This window comes from Ochotona princeps, chromosome Y (assembly GCF_030435755.1).
Source record: "Ochotona princeps isolate mOchPri1 chromosome Y, mOchPri1.hap1, whole genome shotgun sequence".
Lineage (NCBI taxonomy): Eukaryota > Metazoa > Chordata > Mammalia > Lagomorpha > Ochotonidae > Ochotona > Ochotona princeps.
In genome coordinates, this window is record NC_080866.1 from 4,847,542 (window position 1) to 4,865,411 (window position 17,870).

At 44.4% G+C, this 17,870-nt stretch overlaps 1 protein-coding gene across 1 annotated transcript; it reads right to left on the reverse strand.

Annotated features, from left to right (window-relative positions):
* Positions 1-905: 905 nt before the first annotated feature.
* Positions 906-1,559, reverse strand: LOC131478696 (claudin-34-like). The gene has a single exon (XM_058659282.1). It carries the CDS (start codon positions 1,557-1,559, stop codon positions 906-908), a length of 654 nt encoding a protein of 217 aa, XP_058515265.1.
* Between the last annotated feature and the right edge of the window lie 16,311 nt (positions 1,560-17,870).

Consider the following 17,870-nt stretch of genomic DNA (forward strand, 5'->3'; position numbering starts at 1 on the left):
CGTTCCTCTCACAAACCAGTGAGAGCTACAGCCTTTTCAGGGTGACTTCCTATAACCCCACCAGGACTGCCCCCTACCCAGGTTACCATGTTTGCCAGTATGTAACGCAGACTAGTCCAGTCTGTCCCACATCCCATGCAGCTCTCATACATGACAATGGGCATTGAAGCCTAGTTCAACCCAGCCTGCCCTATTATCCAGCCCACACACATATTGGCAGGTGCTGTTCTGATCAGCTAGCCCTTCCCCAATCCTGGTTTTCATGGTCTTCAGTGGGAGTGGTAACCCAAGAGGGAGGCGCCCATTATTTCCCTGCTAGGCCACTCCCACTCCTGTATTATGCACTCAGCTGGTGCTTCTGTGGTTTAACTTGACAGAATTAGCCTCCATGTTTTAAATAAAGATACATAATTCTTAAAACAAATACTTAGCAGTGTTAAAACCTTCATCATTACAGAGCTATGTAATCACCTCATGAAAGTACTTTATGTTATTGTCTGTATTTTGGCACATTTAGATCATCTTTTTTTTTGCCCAACATATGCTGATTTAGAAAATACAACTCTGACTTAGGTAGCAACAGCCATTATTTTTTGTAGGCAAAAATTTTAGTCAGAAATGTGAGTGATTAACACAGTCAGACACTGTTTTTACATAGAATTTATGGTATTGATCATTTATTTTAGCTGGACAAGACTGAAAATGTAAATCCCAAGAGATATGTTGGAGAATGAGCAATAGTGTTTGAAAATGAAAGTTCTTAATTCCGCCCACCAAGGGAAAAGTCGACTATTTTCAGTCCCATGCTCTCAAGTCCTTTGCAACTATGGGATCATCCATCCAAGTTGACCTCCCCACAAACTAATGGAAATTCTGTGTCTACAAAGCCAAAACTACCACAAAATTCACAGTGTTGAAACCTTAGGATGCACTTTTCTGTCCAGGGGTGTACTGTAAAAGCAGAAAACCATACCACTTGAGAACATCAGGAAGGCAGCTAGGGCTGCCATGAAAATCGCACTCCCAGCTTCCTGAGCATCTGGCTTGAAGGGCACACGGAAAGATGGTGGGAAGGCAATCCCCTCTACATTCACAACGGAGTAATAATTCCAGAGTACAGTCACTGAGACACAGACACTAGCAGTTATGTATAGGATTCCAGAAAAAACAAGTGGGTTGAAGAAGCTATTCCTCCAAACAAGGCTCATGTATACATTCCTAAGTGCAAAGGTGATTGAAGCCTTCCCCAGGAGCCCTAGAAGATTGGCAGCCAGCAGAAGATGTTGAGAAACTCGAATACTGACAGGGAGGAAAGCATCATAATAGGTGTATTGGTGACACGATTTGGTGTGGCTGAGGTTGGAGTTATACTGTTGGTGATAAATGCAGATTCTCCATATTCCCACACAGGCAAGGCCATGAGTTGAATGAGAGGGATTCTCCATGTACCACAATCGCCACTCTACAAGGCCCATGGAAGTGGTGAAGAGGATCCATCCTATGGTGGCGATAGCAAAACCTGCTACTTGGCGATTGGCACTATTGAAGAGCAAAGTCATAATGATAGTGCACCAAGGGAAGCTGCAAATAAATACAAGGCATTATGAGGCAAGGAGACCTTGGGGTCTGGCACAGTCCTCATCAGGCAGAGGACCAGGAGTCAGGTGAATATGAGGTTTCAGGGGGCCCATTGCAATGGCTAAACTGCATGGTCTCTCCCATTTCAAGCACCAGGATCACATATGGGTCTGGCACATACAAATTTGCATTTGTATGTACATATATGTATGTATATACATGGGACTGAATTTAAATTTCAGTGATTCACAAAGTTTTAACTATCTGCAATAGTCACCATGGAGACCTTTGCCACTATCTGCAGAAGGAGGGTATTCTAAGGAAGCTTTAGGAAGGAACATTTGGCAGTATGAGTATTTGCTGCACAGATACAAACATTTACAAATATTTACTGTGCAAATAAAAGATGCTAATTTTGCATGCACAAAACTGCAAATAACAGGCCCCACTACTGAACACTGGTGATGATGGAACATGGAGACACATGGGAATACAACCCTAAGGTCAGAGGAAACCACTGATACAGTCTACATGCAATGGAAACATATACTCACATATAAGAATAAGTTGACAACAAGGTGTAATATTGTGTGCCTGGCACATTTCACTTAATACCATGGTTTTAAGATTCACCCACATGGGCCTGACATCATAGCGTAGCAAGTAAAGTCCCCACCTTGAATGTGCCAGGATCTATGGGCACTGGTTCTAATCCCAATAGTCCTGCTTCCCATCCAGTTCCCTGCTTGTGGCCTGGGAAAGCAGTGAGGATGGTCCAAGGCTTTGGGACCCTGCAATCGCGTGGAAGACAGTTGTGAGCTAAGGAGTTGATTAGTACTCGTTAGCCTGAGCAGGAACAGGAACTGGACTTGTGACCGAAAATACCTAGACTAATTGGACTCGTCTGTATCCAGTATCCTGCTAAATGAAGTTGTGAGGGAAGAGTATATAAGCAGAAGTGAAGGGGCAGTAAAGAGAGACTTCAGAGAAACTTCCACCATCACTGGTCTCCTGTTGATGCTTCATCCCCAGACCCTCTCCCTGTCCATGTTACTGACTCTGCTGGTGGGAGTAGGCGACCTGGAAGAAGTTCCTGGCTCCTGGCTTTGGATTAACTCAGCTCCAGTATTGCGGTCGCTTGGGGCGTGAGTCACCAGATGGAAGATCTTCCTCTCTGTCTCTCCTCCTCTCTGTATTTCTGTCTTTCCAATAAAAGTAGTCATTTTTTTAAAGTAAATTATTTATTTTTTAAAAAAGAAAGTAAATTCCTTATTTTAAAAAGTTAAAAAAAATGGAATAGATTCACCCATGTGGTAAAAATTTTGAAAATTTTGTTCATTTAGTGTGGGACAGGATTCTTTGTCTGATGATGGTCTGATCTATTATTATTCTTTATTTTGGGGACATTTGCATTGCTTGTATGTTTTCTCTATTATGTATAATGCTATTATAAAATTTCTATAGATACAGGTATGTCTGCATTGACATGTTTTCACAACTCTTGCACAATTATCTAGGAATAGAATTGATGGGATGTATGGTAAATATATATTGGCAGCTACTAAACTGTTTTCCCAACTTATCACATCATTTTATAGTCCTACTAGCAAGGCAGAAAAGATTCAAGTTTCTCCAGGTCTTCCACATTTTTGTAGTTTCAGTCTTTTATGTTATTCACTTTAATCACCATTTTAAGTGAGCAAAAAAGATCCTCACAATACATCAACTACAGACAATATGATATAGATATTATATAATCCATAATTGGGTTATGTGATGAATTGGGTCAACCCATGTCTCTTCCTCTCTAATATTTTCCAAAAACATGCAATGAGTGAGCTGCAATGTTATATGCCAAATTATTAAAATAATGATCACTTCATAGGCAAAGAGAGACAGATTTTACATCCATTACATAATGACCACAATGCCCAGGAATAGTTCGACCTGGACCAGGCTGAAGCTGGGACCTGAGAACTGTGGTTCTCCTATTCTGAGTACTAGCATTCCAGGTATAGAGTGTGATGCACTTGGCATCGACAGTCCTATCAGCTTAGCACACAAGCCCAAAGACAGGCATTCAAGACATTCTTGTGTTTAAAGCTATCAACACAAAGGAGACATTCTTGATGTGACTGGTTTCTCCTATACTCTCTATGTGGTGTTGATTTATGTCACAATTCTAGAATGTTTCCCATGGGCTTTTTCAAGCACCTTATAGCTTCAGATGCTGTTAAGTGATATGATGCCCAAGGAAGACTGATCAGGTCAAAATAATCGAGTTGGGTTTGTGTGTGGCCCAGTCATGTGATTACACATCCACTTCTCCCATCAAAATGCCTGTGTTGCACCTTAGGAGATAGCATGTGATGGTTCAAGAATGTGGGTCCATGCTACCTATTTTGGAGACCAAAATGGAGTACCTCGATCCCCGTATTTCTTGTCCCAGGTTAGGTTTATTGGCATGTATTTAGGGAGATATCTCACAGGAGGGAGATCTCTGTCTCCCATCGACTTCTTAAATAAATACTATTTAAAAGAAGAACATATTTCTAGTCAGATGTGTAAGTACATCTCCCTTCCCAAGCACCATAGCTGAACAGCACAGCACACAAATCTTGAACCCAGGAAAAGATGTAAATGCAAAATTTTTTATATTTTCTTTTTTTTAAATTATTTATTTTGTGATGCAGTTCTATAGACTCTAGGATTCCTGCCATTCCCCAAAAATGCAAAATTCAAAGTAGTGTTTCTACTGAGTGCATATTGCTTTTATCTCCATACAAAGCCCTGACTTCTAAAATCTAAGTTGAAACGATATATTTTGTGGAACTCAGTAAGGAAGAATGGAAAATCATGTCTCTGTACTGTCTTCAAAATGAAGGAAGTGGACAGACCGTGCAACATGAGCTACCATGCAAATCACTATGCTAATAAAATAAACCACCTATAAGAGAATGATACCTATGTGAGGTAGCCAGAATTGGCAAACTATAAAGATGGAAAATAAGGATGTGAATGCCAGGACTTTAGAGCAGGAGAATTGAGCAAGAAACATATAATGCAGACAGGATTTCACTTGGGTGTGATGAAAACTTCTGCAGAGGAATGTTTGCTATCCCCCACTCCAAACAATAGGTTACTGGACTGTACTTAAACAGTGAACACGGTCAATTTCTGAAGTGTGTTTTACTGCCACTGACAGAAAAACAGAAAGGGTAGGGAGTGTCCACTAACCTGCTGGGTAGTCGCCAAGCAGAAGTGCAGTGATGTGGAAAGGAAGTCGCTCAGATGGCCAGTGTGACTGAGGAGCACATAGTGCCTCTATGCTCCTCCATCTTGGGTTTCTGGACCTAGGTAGCTATGGGCTCTCTCCTACACTATACGCTCAGCATTCAGTCACCCACAAGTCTCTCTCCTCACCCTCCACTCTGTGGCCAAGTTCCACACATCTTGTTGAGTCACGACATTCTAAATTCCCACTTGTCAGGCTGTGAGTGTTATGATACACATTCTGTCACGTGCTCACTGGTTACTCTGTTTTGATAGCCTCTGGGTGTGGTGGTGGCATTTGTGGACACAAAGACCTGAAAGAATCTCCTGTGTTCCTTCTCTAGAGATCCAGGTAGATACAATCTGGCCACTTTCAGGCTCTAAATCCTGTCCACTAGGTGACACCAGCACATCTCCCAAACTGTATGGGAGACACAAAGTGGCTTGCGTTGCTTGCCAGGCCTTTCTCACAGGATAATAATGAGCTCCCATTATTCTTCCTGAGCTCCTATAGAGAATGTTCCATGGGAAAGGCCAGGAATATTCTGACTAGCTCTAGGCTACCTTGGCCGGCTGTGTCCCTGGCCCAGGGTGCAAAGACTGATCTGTTTTATGGTTGCTTGGCATCATGCTTCTGTCTGTTACTTTGCCCAGCGACACTTGTGTTATCCTGCATGAGCTTTTCACTTTATTTGGCCTCTCACCCTCTTTAGCGTTTGGTAACTGTTGACATGGACTGCAAGTTTCTAAAAACACAGCAATTACTTTCTCTTGCTCCCGGGGATTGAAGCCCGTCTCCTGGATGGTCATGGTATTTGAAAGCAATTGTTTGATTCCTATGAAATGCATAAGAGAAACAGAGATTTGATACACCACTGGTGGTTTACTCACAAATGTGTCCAGGGCACAGCCAGGATCCAGGAACTGCATCTAAGTCTCCCATGTCAGGAACAGGGTCCCACATCCTGGGGCTGTGTTCCTCTGCTTTTCCCATGTGCTTGAGCAGGGAGCTTGATCCCAGCAGATGGTCTGAACTTGAACCAGCACTCCAGTTGCACTGCCAAAGTTGCACGTAGGAGTTCAAGATGCTATACACTAATGCTAGGTGGACACTGGTTTTAAAAGCACAAACGGTAACCACCTGGATGAGATTTATTTGTCTCAGGGCACTGACAGCAACATAGCAGGAAAGGTGCTGATATTTCTCAGAAAATGCTTTTTCTGCTTCTGTGACATTGTATGCATGTGAAAGAAGAGTATGCAAAATGATTAATTTGTTATTTGTTTTTAATTTTGAATGATATTAGCGCAATTGATAGGAGGAGGATGGATCAAGGCCTAGGAAAAAGTGGATGGGATCAAAGCTTCCAAATTTTTCTTTCTCTTTCTTGTTTTGGGCAGGAGGGAAGTGGATAAGGGTAGAAACCATAGCCAGCCTCCTAACCACTCAGTACCCAAGAATGGAGAACGGCCGCTCAATATCAATCCGGGGTCCCAATGTGGCACTTATTCCAAGGGTTCTGCCCAGGTGGATGTATTTTGTTTAAAGATGTGTTTATTGATATTAGAAAGGCAGATATTCAGAGAGGAGCAGAGACAGAGAGAAAGATCTCTGTCCGATGATTCACTCCCCAAATGGCCACAACAGTCAGAGCCAAGCCAGTCTGAAGCCAGGAGGCCAGAGCTTCTTCCAGGTCTGCTATGTGGGTGCAGGGTCCCAAGGCTCTGGGCTGTCCTCGACTGCTTTCCCAGGCCACAAGCCGGGAGCTGGATGGGAAGTGGGGCAGCCAGTATTAGAACATGCACCTATATGGGATCCCGGCACACACAAGGCAAGGACTTTCACCATTAGGTTGCCAGGTCAGGCCCACACAGTAGTTCCGAAACATTGTTGATCTCATCAATCCAAGGATGAAGGAACCCTTTCAATGTCCATTGGCTGACATAGTCGACCTCAGAATCTATTTGCCCAGATACTTGCTGTCCTTTCTTGGCCGCAGCAGTTGCCTAATTTGTTCTTGCCTCATTCCTCAGGGTTCTCACAAATGGTCCCTGCAGGGCTTGATGGACTGCCATATCTTCCATGTGGATCTGGGCAAGCTGTCCACTACTGTGTCTTCTCCACTGAGGAGGGTGAGTTCTTAGAGGTGGGCAAAGGACTCTAGCCAGGCAAACTGGGTCCCACTGCATCCACTGCCCATGAAATTAATGGATGCTCCCCCGGCACCCCATACATGTAGGCAAAGGATCTAGATCAGGCAACCCAGGCCCATCCAGACCCCTCATCATTGGGGCTCACAGATCTACCACCCATCTTGGAGATGGGCTGAAGGACCCAGGACAGGTGACCTGACCCTTGCTGGATCCCTCACCCCCTGGGTTCACAGACCTGGCTCCTACTACCCCCAGACTGGCTGGCATGGTTCATCTCACCTCACACCCACCAGCAGGTGCTTCAACCTGGCTTGCTCCAGCCTGCCTCCAGTTCCATCTGCTGCTGCTGGTGGGTGCTACAGCCTAGCCGTGCCCCGTCAGGCCCTTATCCAGACTTCAGTGTGAACTGGTTGGTATTGGTGGCCCAACCTGGCTTCTCCTGCACCCCATCCTGGTTCTCAGATCTGCCAGTGGCTATCATAAAATGGCCTGGCCTGGCCCTAGGCCTGACCTTCATATATCCTGGTGGGTACTATAACCTGGTCTGGGCTGGTCTGGGCTGCTCCATGCCTCAGTTCTTGCGCGCACCTGCGGTGACTGCGTCCTGACATATGAATTCCCCAAGCTGCTATATCGAGTCTCCTCCCAGTGGCAAATCTCATGCACACCAGTGGGTGCTTGGCCCATCCTGGCTTGACCCAACTCCTGTCCTGGCAGGAGCAGTGGCCTTTCCCAATCGCTCCACTCCCATCCTGGTTCTTACCATGGGGTGTTACAGCCCAGCCATACCTGTTCCACACCAGATACAGGTCTTATGTGGTTGAGCAGGAGCCAAGACCTAACCTAGCCCATCTTACACACATCTTGGCTCTCATGAGCACAACGGGTGCTGCAGCCTAACTCCGTCTGGCACACACCAGAGCCAGTCCACACCCATACCAAGGTAGACCGCAGCCATGTCCAGACCAGCCCATATCGGTTCTTGTGCTCACCAGTACTTGTGCTCAAAAATGCGAATTGGAGTCCAGCTAGGGTATCCATCCCCTTAGCTCCATAAGCAGGCCTTTCCCTAGCCACAGTTGTTGTGTGTGACACACGATGAGCCCACATACACCCCACAGATGTTACCCCCACTCTCAGTTCACTCACGTACGAGTCAGATTCATGGACAGCCCTACAGTACAGGATTCTTGTTCCAACTCTCACTGGTGGGTTCCACTTGGTCACTTTAACGGAGCACCATGTTAACACGCAGGATTAGATGTTAACTCCATACATCAAGGATAAATATTTAGAAAATACTGCAAACAATACTTCAAGGACTATGATAATCCTCCTCACCAAGAACACATATTTTAACTATGAGAGACAAAGAACAAAAAGATTATCTCAATAGAATATGAAATCTGTGTCTCTTGGCTGTCACTAAAATAGAAGCACAAAAATGTGAATAGCTAGCACATGGGTTTATCTCATAACTTGGAACAATTTAACAGAGAAATCAATTTGAACTCTGTGTTTTTGTGTTTGATATTAACATAACATTTTCAGAGAATGCAGTAACCATACCTTAAGAATAGCATTTATTCTGACATAAATGTTCATAGGATATACGAGGCTAAGTACTTAAGTTTGCATTTAGAAAATATTTATCTTATTTAAATAAAAATCTCTCCCTCTTAGGAGCCACAGACTTATGGACCTTAGACTTGGCCTACCTGACAGCCTGCTGCATTGCAAAGCCTGCCTTGGGCAAGAAGTGCCACAGCAAGCAGGATATTAGGCCAGAACATGCTGTGTAAGTCAAGCAGAATAGAACCTCCACCCTTGTTCCTGTTCAAATAATTAGTTATGAAAGGGAACATTTGGGATTGGAAGGACAGTGAAACATTTCGTGATAGAGCCTGGGGGCCTGAGAGATAAGGGGCACCTGCAACTAGCCTCCGCCCCTAATGGCATGGCCCCTCCCTGCTTATGTTAATGATTCCCCCTCCCTGTTTATGTTTAGGGTTCCCCTCCCTGTTTAGGGCTCCACTCCCCCCCCGTTCATGGTTATGGTTTTATGGTTTTATGATTTCAGACTTGGTTTAGCCTTTAAAAAGGTTGCTATACCATGACTGGGTCGATGCCTAGCCTCCTGTGTGAGGAACTGGCCTCGGCCCCAGCGCGCTGATGATCGAATAAAGCCTCTTGCTTTTGCATCAAGTCTCGTCTTCGGTGGTCATTGGGGAAACTCACTCTCTCGAGACAATTGGTAAGGTTTTTCCCTGTTGGGGGGGCTTACAGTTCCTCCCCTGTTTCAACATAGATGATTAGTTCCTTCCCTGTTTCAGTGAAGATAATTACTCCCAAGACACCCCTCCCTTTCCCATCCTCCCCTAGAGAAGAAAGTATATATAAATAAAATAAATAAAGAGCGCGAGACACTCTTTTTCACCAAGTATGTGTGTCCGTATGTTGCTTGGGCCAGCAGCCCGGGGGCTAGCAGCCCGGAATTCCCAGTCCACCCTCAGGGTTTGAGCATTGTGCCCTGCAGGACAGGGCATTTCACTGCAAAAACCACCTAATATAGTGGAGTCTATAACAAGAGCTGAATATTCATTGTGCTCAGTGGGTTCTTTTAAATTAAGTTACAAAACAAGCATGGTAAGTAACAGAAATGTTCAAAGCAATATTAACTTGTGGGGCTCAGGGACAAAAAGGCCACTAAGTCAATAAGATGGGAACTCACAGTCCAGGTCACTGGCGGGCAAGATGGCGGCCAAGGACAGAGCCCTGGGCATGAACCAGGGCAGGAGTCACGTAGCTCCAAGGAAATACTGATTGACCAGGGCCATCTTGCTCATCTACCCCGGGTCTATGGGTGGTGGCTTCTGCAGTCATTCTCCTGGTAATTGGCTCCTAGTTTCTCCCTTCCTGGAATTCCCAAAATTCCTGGCCTGAGGCTATCCTTTACCATATATAAGAAATTGAATTTCCCCAATAAATCAGAACTGCTTAGGCAGAACCCCTGTCCATCTGTTTGTCTCTCACAGGCCAGGAGGCTGGGTGGCGGGTAGCAGGCTCTTCCCCTCCGGCAACGGGGTACTAAAAGAATCTGTGGGGAAGATCCTGCATTAGCAGGCCTACCTCTACCCTCCTCCCTTCCTCTCTCCACTTCTCTTGGCTAAGGGACAGACAGATTAGGTTGACATACCACACTCCAGAGAGACGGAAAAAAAAATGTCTAAGCTGCTCTTTAGGGGAAACTGTAGCCACAGGGAGTGGCTGGCTTAAAACAGAGCAAGTGCAGAATGTGTGAGGGAAGAGGGCAAGAAAAACAACTGTGGCTGCTGCTGGGGGAGAGGGAAGGAAGCCTGGGAGAGTTTCATCCTTGAAGTGGCTGGGAAGGAAGAGGGGACAAGTGACAGTGGTTCAGTGTAAGGAGAAGGTTGAATAAAATATGTACACATGTAGCATGTATTACAGCTTCCTAAAATCTTTAGCTGCTTTTTAGAATTACTGTCAAATGGCTAGAATTATCTCCTGCTCTTAGTAACCTGAATTAACAATATTTTCTCAGATGGTTTGTGAGCATGATAACTGTTTCTAAAGGAGAAGACAAAACTGTGAGTACCATGGTTGATAAGCTCACTGGAGACTGTTGTTATTCTACATGCAGGAGACATACAAGTGTCTCCACCCTGAACTGAGATAACTAGCCTACATCCTACCCCCACTTGCCCTTTTGGAGAATGGGGGGAGGGGCAGTTAATCTTTTAGGCACTGGTTCTGTGACCTACAGCAAGAGAGAATGATCACAATGTGTAGACATGTTTGCCTTTTCTTTGTCCATGGCCCTGGGTTGTCTTGACCCCTGAAATATCTTGAGTACTAGAGACTACCCCAGAGGATGGAGGGGTCCCCATGGGGCTGCACATTCACCCTTGTGGCCCTCACCTCCTGTTTGTAGCTAAAAGAAGAAGAGATCAAATGAGGGGATCAGGGCTTTTAAGGGAAGTAGGTGTGTCTAGCTTGAGCAAGAGGCTGACTGCTCAAACTCCTCTCAGGTTTTGGCACCACTGTCTGAGGAAGCAGACAGAACAGAGAAAGAGGCACACAGTAGGCATTCACAGCCAAAACTGAAGTTATTAGAAAGAATAGGATGGTGGCCAACAAGTAGCATGTGCTGGGACTACAGCGGCTCAGCTTTCCTAGGGTTGAATCTTTTATAGTTTTGGGGTCTTGGCTGTTTGTAGCAATGGGGCAATTCAGAGACATGGGAAGTCGGTGAGACAAGTTGGCTTTTAGGAGGTGTATTTCAGCCTGGGCACGCCAGGGCTTGGTGGCTGCAAGAGATGAAAAGGTAGGGCAAGGAAAAGCAAAAAGCACAAATAAGAACCCAGCACAGTAGCCTAGCAGCTAGGGTCCTCGCCTTGAACATTCTGGGATCCCACATGGGCACTGGTTCTAATCCCGGCAGCCCTGCTTCCAATCCAGCCCCCTGCTTGTGGCTGGGAAAGCAGTGGAGGACGGCCCAAAGTCTTGGGACCCTGCAATCACATGGGAGACCCAGAAGAAGATTCCGGCTCCTGGTTTCAGACTGGCTCAGCTCCAGCAATGAGGCCACCTGGGGAGTAAGCCATTGGACGGAAGATCTTCCTCTCTGTCTCTCCTCCTCTCTGTGTATCAGACTTTGCAATAAAAATAAAATGAATCATTTTTTCTCATTTTTTAATTTTATTATTGACAATCTATACATAGGTAATTAGGGCACAAAGGGTCAAGAGCTACAGCAAAGCAGGTAAAACTATCATTTCCACCTTTTTTTCTGTATCTGGGGTAAAGGTGGAGGAAAAGGGAGAAGCCCCACCTAGTCTCCCCCCCATCCCAGGTCCCCAACATGGGGCATGCTCCAAGGGTCTTGCTCAAGTGGTCTTCATAGTTGAACTGGTATGAATTGCTGCCTGTCTCACCATTCCAAGCACAATGAGGTTGTTGAGGAATCCACTGGTTGACATAGTCCATCTTTGAGTCTCTGTTTGCTCTGTTTTCCACTAAGGTCATGAGGTGAAGTTTACATCCTTGCTCCCTCACTCTCATTTAAGCACTGAAAACTCGCAAAGATCATGCATTTTTAAATGTTCCCAATGCATTTTTGCAGAGCGAATACACCTGCCAGCGTAATTTAAGCATTCAAAAATGTATACATGGACATAGAATAACTTTTGGAAAGAATCTGAATGTCCACAAAATTACGTTGAACAGAGGAGTCTCACACATATTGTGTATTTTTACTTACTTGAGGTTTTGATAATTTACTGACACCTCAAAAAGCATCTAAAAAGATGAATGGACCACGGCAATGGATCTTGCAGGAGAGCTATGAGCTATAGTCCGAAGGAATACATCTGGGACAAGTGGAAATGTATTTTCAAGAAGATATGGAGTCAGTATATGAACGATCCTTGAGAAGAAACACAGGGAGATCGGAGGTTTTAATGGGGATTTTGGAGATTCTTGCAAACATGAAATAGGAGATGGTGGGGAGTTTGATTAGAGAATGCTGTTAGGGAGGATTTGTAGTATCTCTTGCCTTAGTATATGCTTTGTAAAACCCAAGTATTAAAGAGGAAATGTGAGCCTAAGAAATGTGAGTTATGTTGTCCAAGTAAATAGACAAATAACAAAGAGTAGAGCTTGGAATCTGACAGGAAAGAGCTGGCGTGGATTGGCTCATGCCTCGCTGGGTGGGACACAAAGATTAGTCACTCCTCACCATGGTGTTGAGAATTTTCCTGCACCCCCCCAAAAAAATGTTCTGCACCTTAATTGTCGACAAATATCTTGTTAGAGTTACAAACCAGTCTAGATTATTCCAAAATCTGCCAAGATCAGCAAAATTATACTTCAACACAACAAATGGCTAAATACTAAAATGCAGAGTTTGGAAATTTATTTCATCACTCAAAACCTGCTTATCGGGGAGTGGTCTTTTTCATCTTGGCTTGAGTAATGAAACGCTCATTTTTCCTCCCACGACCCCACACCTGGTAGTCCCACCCCAAGCAGCTGTCGGGGTCTTCTGTCCGCAGAAGGATTCACCCGATACTCCAGGTTCTATATCTTGAGTCACTTTATTCTTCCAACCAGTCCGTTTTCCAGCCAGTCGACTCAACTTCTTCCTTTTCCTCCTGTTTTTCTCTGCTTCATTCCCCAACCTCCTTGTCACCCCTAGTCTTCTGTCCATCCATCCGTCCATCCGTCCATCCCAGTCGTACACTGTCCTCCGTCTCAGTCCATCCATCCGTCTTCGTCTCCGTCTTCCTGTCCTGGCCCCCTTCTTCCTGAAACCCCCACCGCTAAATACAATCCTAGTCCAATCAGCTTAAAGGTCACCGATGCACGCGGCAGGCATGCCAGTCATGGCTCTGATCACGCTTAGCACACGTGCTAAGCATGCAGCTACGGGCCAATCAGAAGGCACTTCCTGAAACCTGTGCACCGCCAAGCTCTGGAGGGAGGAGAGGTCTCAGCGCCATGTTAGGGCACACGTGCAGTGCTCCCAACATCTCCCCCTTTTTGTTTTAATAAGCAAAGGACCGTGCCTGTCTTAGGTGTTCTGAGTTAGGGCTCTGCTTACCCGTCATGGGCTAACCGCGTGGCTGTGAAAGCGGCGCCTGTCTTAGGTTGGTAAAGCCTTATCGGATACTTACCGTCTTTGACTACCGGTCCAGCATGTTCGGCCATACTTCCGGGGATTCTCTGTTGAGAAGCACTAGCACTGCCCGAACAAGCAATTACTGCTGATGTAGTTGGCGTCCTGAGTAAATTAGGAGCATGCGGGTACCCAGATCAATAATAATAACCAACAATAAACTAAGACCCGCTAGGCCTGCCTACTTGCGTGCAAACGATAAACCCTGAAAAATCCAACCGATCCAAAACCGTAGAAACAATCAACATAAATGGGGATTTCACACATACATAAACAGGAACATGAATAACATTAGCACTACAATTAACTGATACACCCTATTCCCAAACTCCCAAAGCATTACTGCTACATAGATACAGTTTCTTATCACAACCTTATCAATAAATGCAAAAGCTGATATAGCAGAGCATCCACCCCTACTGGTGTACAATACCCAAGCATTCCAGGGCTGGGCAGATACAGATTGAACAGGATTATCATCCTGAGAAAGTGGAGTTTGTATAAGTGGAAAACAAATTGGTCACGGCAAAGCCAGGCGCCACCCTCCTGGGAGTCACAGTACTCTAGCAGTCTGTCCACTCAGGAGGCTACTTCCAAGGGTCCATACACCTTAGTAATGTCTGCCACACTTCCTTCACAGTGTTGTTGCATCACTCCATGGGCACAGTCAGGGGACTGATGTGGTCATGACCATAGTGGTCCTGGAGGTTTGATCGCCTCTGAATCTCCCTATAGTCTGATTTGCCAATAGGATGCAGGGTGGAGTTTCATTGTCCGCTGGTGAGGTGTGAGTCTGAAAACAAATTGCACCTGACAGGTCAATGTTCATGTTCTTAAACCTGGCAGTGGAGTTATCCAGAGGGAGTTCAGGCAGTCCAACGCCGACATTGCTGGTAAAAAAAAATGGAGGCAAAATGGAAGAACTATTGGTCACCGGCGGGACTGGGGTTGGCCACGCCTTCACTATCATCCATAATTCAAGGTTCTGGCTGTGCCCCTTCTGCATCTAGACAATCGTCAGGGTTAGCAGCGTCCACCACATCCAAAGATTCATTTTGATGTGGCTTCTTCACTGCTAGCGTCAGGTGTTCAGGCACCCACACTGGTCCGTCCAAATCCTGTGGAAAAACACAAACTGTGCCTCACGTCCACGTAAGAACCGGATGTGGGCCCAACCACTGTTTTGTTATTACATCTTTCCACATAACCCAATCTTTATAGGGACCTGCACTGGTAGCATAATGTTCAGCAGCAGAACGGCCATCCAAATCCAAAACCAAAAAATTAAAAATATATAGGGCAAGAGCCAATTGATGCTTAGGGCTATTGGGATATAGGGAGGCCCCTACTCTCCCTTTTTTTTTAATAACAAGGCTTTAAGAGTCGCATGTGCGCGCTCTACAATGGCCTGGCCTGTAGGATTATATGGAATACCTGTGGAATGATTAATGCCAAATTCTGAACAGAACTTGGAGAAGGCCTTAGCTGTGTAGGCAGGTCCATTGTCTGTTTTATAGCAGCGGGGAACACCCCAGGCTGCAAAGGCTTGCAGACAATGAGAGATCACATCCTGGATCTTTTCTCCTGTATGAGCTGAGGCAAAAATTACACCTGAATAGGTATCAACTGAAACATGTACATACGAAAAGTGACCAAAGCTGGAAACATGGATGACATCCATTTGCCATAGTTTTGATTATGATTTTTTTTTACCCCCCCCTTTTTTTTTCTATCCTTCTGTGGCTTTATTGCCTCTAGGCATAATTTCCTATTCATATGCTAACTGCTTTACCAAAGGCATTGCTGACTCCACCTCCCCAAAAATTCTTGAAGTAGTTTGAATAAGTTAGCCACAAAATTGGTCCCTAGAATAACTTTGGAGAGGCATCTCTGTAGATCTCCAGTGCCTGTCTCTAAATTCTACTGGGGGTTTCCTGCAGCAACATTACGCCGCACAGTGTTTGAACAAAACTCTTGGTATGCCACCTTCCAAGAAAAAGCATGGGCAGAAATTGAGCTATTTGTAGAAAAAGTTGCAGACCCCCAACAGCTGGGGTCGCACACCAGACAGTCTGATAGTCTGGTTTAAGGAGAAACTGGCAGGAAATATCAGGACCAAGTGCTCACAGGAAAGAGAGGGGTGCTTAACAAAGGTCCAATATACTTGCTTGTCCCGTTGATCTTCCGATTCAAATGCCATCATCTTGGCCAGTACCCGAGCTTTCACAAGACTCAGCAGCAGGAGCTTGCTGGACAAGCCTCTCAGGAATCCATTGTGGACCATTTTTGTTTTCTGGGAAAATACAGACTGATCCTCGCCTTCAAATGAGGATGGGATCTGGGAGTGTCAGGGCTCAAGGCAACCTGTTTTTGCTGTTGATATGCAAATTATGTGTCCTGCCTTTGCAGCTGAGGATTCAGATAGCTGATGGGACAGATGCATTAATTTACCTGCTTTTTAAAATATTTCCTACAGTAAGTTTAAACTTAATTCACAAAAGCTAGAACATTTTCTGACCAACAGACAATAACACATTATAACAATTTTAAACACCTTATACAGAAGACAAACATCAAGACACACATGTGTGCACGTGCACACACACACACACACACACACACACACACACTTTTGAAATTTAAAAAATTATTCTCAATCAAACTTAATAGTAGTGATATTCTTCAGAAACCAGTAGCTGAAAAGCCATCAAAGAATCTTGAACAAAGATCTTGAGAAAGAAAAATCACCGTTATGAAATCTTTTCATCATTGCAAAAATGTGAATTTCAATCTTCCCAATAATATAGCCATCCTAAAAATACTTGATGAACAACCAGATACAACTGTAAAGCTATATCATTAAAAATGTGCATTGGCAATAATCTTAATCCAGTCACCCTGATTAACACTGTCCACAAAATGGGAGATAAATCCGTTGGCATTCTTGAGGCCTCGTAAGAATACCAAGAGCAATCCTAGAATTGGAAACTTTTGAATTCTTGGATATCTTTTTAAGGATGGCTAAAAATATCTGGAAAAATATTTTTGCTATTATTAATATAACACAATATAGATTAAACATCATTATTGACATGAAATTATCACTCAAATACCTTTAAAACAAAAAAAAATCTTTACCAATTTAAAGCAGTGAGAAATTTGCTAACCAACCAAAAACACAAGGTTTTAAACTATAAAAATGCTTTATATACAATAAATACCACGTGAATTTAACTTATACCTAAGAATAATCTAATAATAAGTTAAAATTTACTTCTATAACAAATTATTTGCGATAAAATTTCACATTTTTTAAAACATCACAATTGAAACCCCCAAAATCTCAAGAGACTTGTCTTGTATTACGGCTTGAACTCCAAATTTCCAAAATTGCCAAGGGCCATGGATATGCAGATGAAGCTAGCTTGCACAACAAAAGACCTTCCAAAGTACAATCTGCAAGCCCAGAGGACACATTCTGCAATTTTTTTTTTCTTGACCTTTTCTTTCTGATCATACTATAAAGATATTTAAAAGGTGGAAAACCAGGCAACAGAAAACTTAGATCTGAATTAATCAAAAAGCGACCACCTGTCAGCAATATAAGGCCTAACAAAATCAGCATCCCAAGGACTGCTATCAGAGCAAAGCATTTAGCCAAGCTTTGAATGGGTGGAGGATCCTCAGAAAACTCACTTCCAGAGGCCTCTTCTGACTCACTTAACAATCTCTGCCGCAGGTGCTGCATGTGCACCGTGGAGGACAAATTCCCCATGGTTCTAACTATTTTCTAGTCACTAAACGTGAACCTTCTTGGCGCATAACTGCCAGCTTTCTCTCTTGTCGCACACCACGAGCTTTACGTGCACGTTCCCGCTTTTGCAGCTCCCTGAGAAAAAAATCTCAGTTGAAAATTAATTCCCGCTGTTCAGAGGCTCCCTGAGCATTCTGCTCAGCTTCTTACCTTTTTTCCGCTTTTGTGGCTTACCGGCTAAATTGGGTCCGAGTCACGGCACCAGTTTATCGCGGCTAGCTGAGCCGGCATAGTAGGCATGGCGAATGTCCGAGCGAAAAGCACCGACACATGGAGACCATGATGGTGTTACAAGTGCTGGGAGCTGTCTCTCCGAGCCATCTCTCCACAAGCCTCTTTATTACCATATTATCT

What these genes read in the sequence shown, in the direction of transcription:
- LOC131478696 (XM_058659282.1), bottom strand. Translation starts at nt 1,559, where the DNA reads ATGACTTTGCTCTTCAATAGTGCCAATCGCCAAGTAGCAGGTTTTGCT.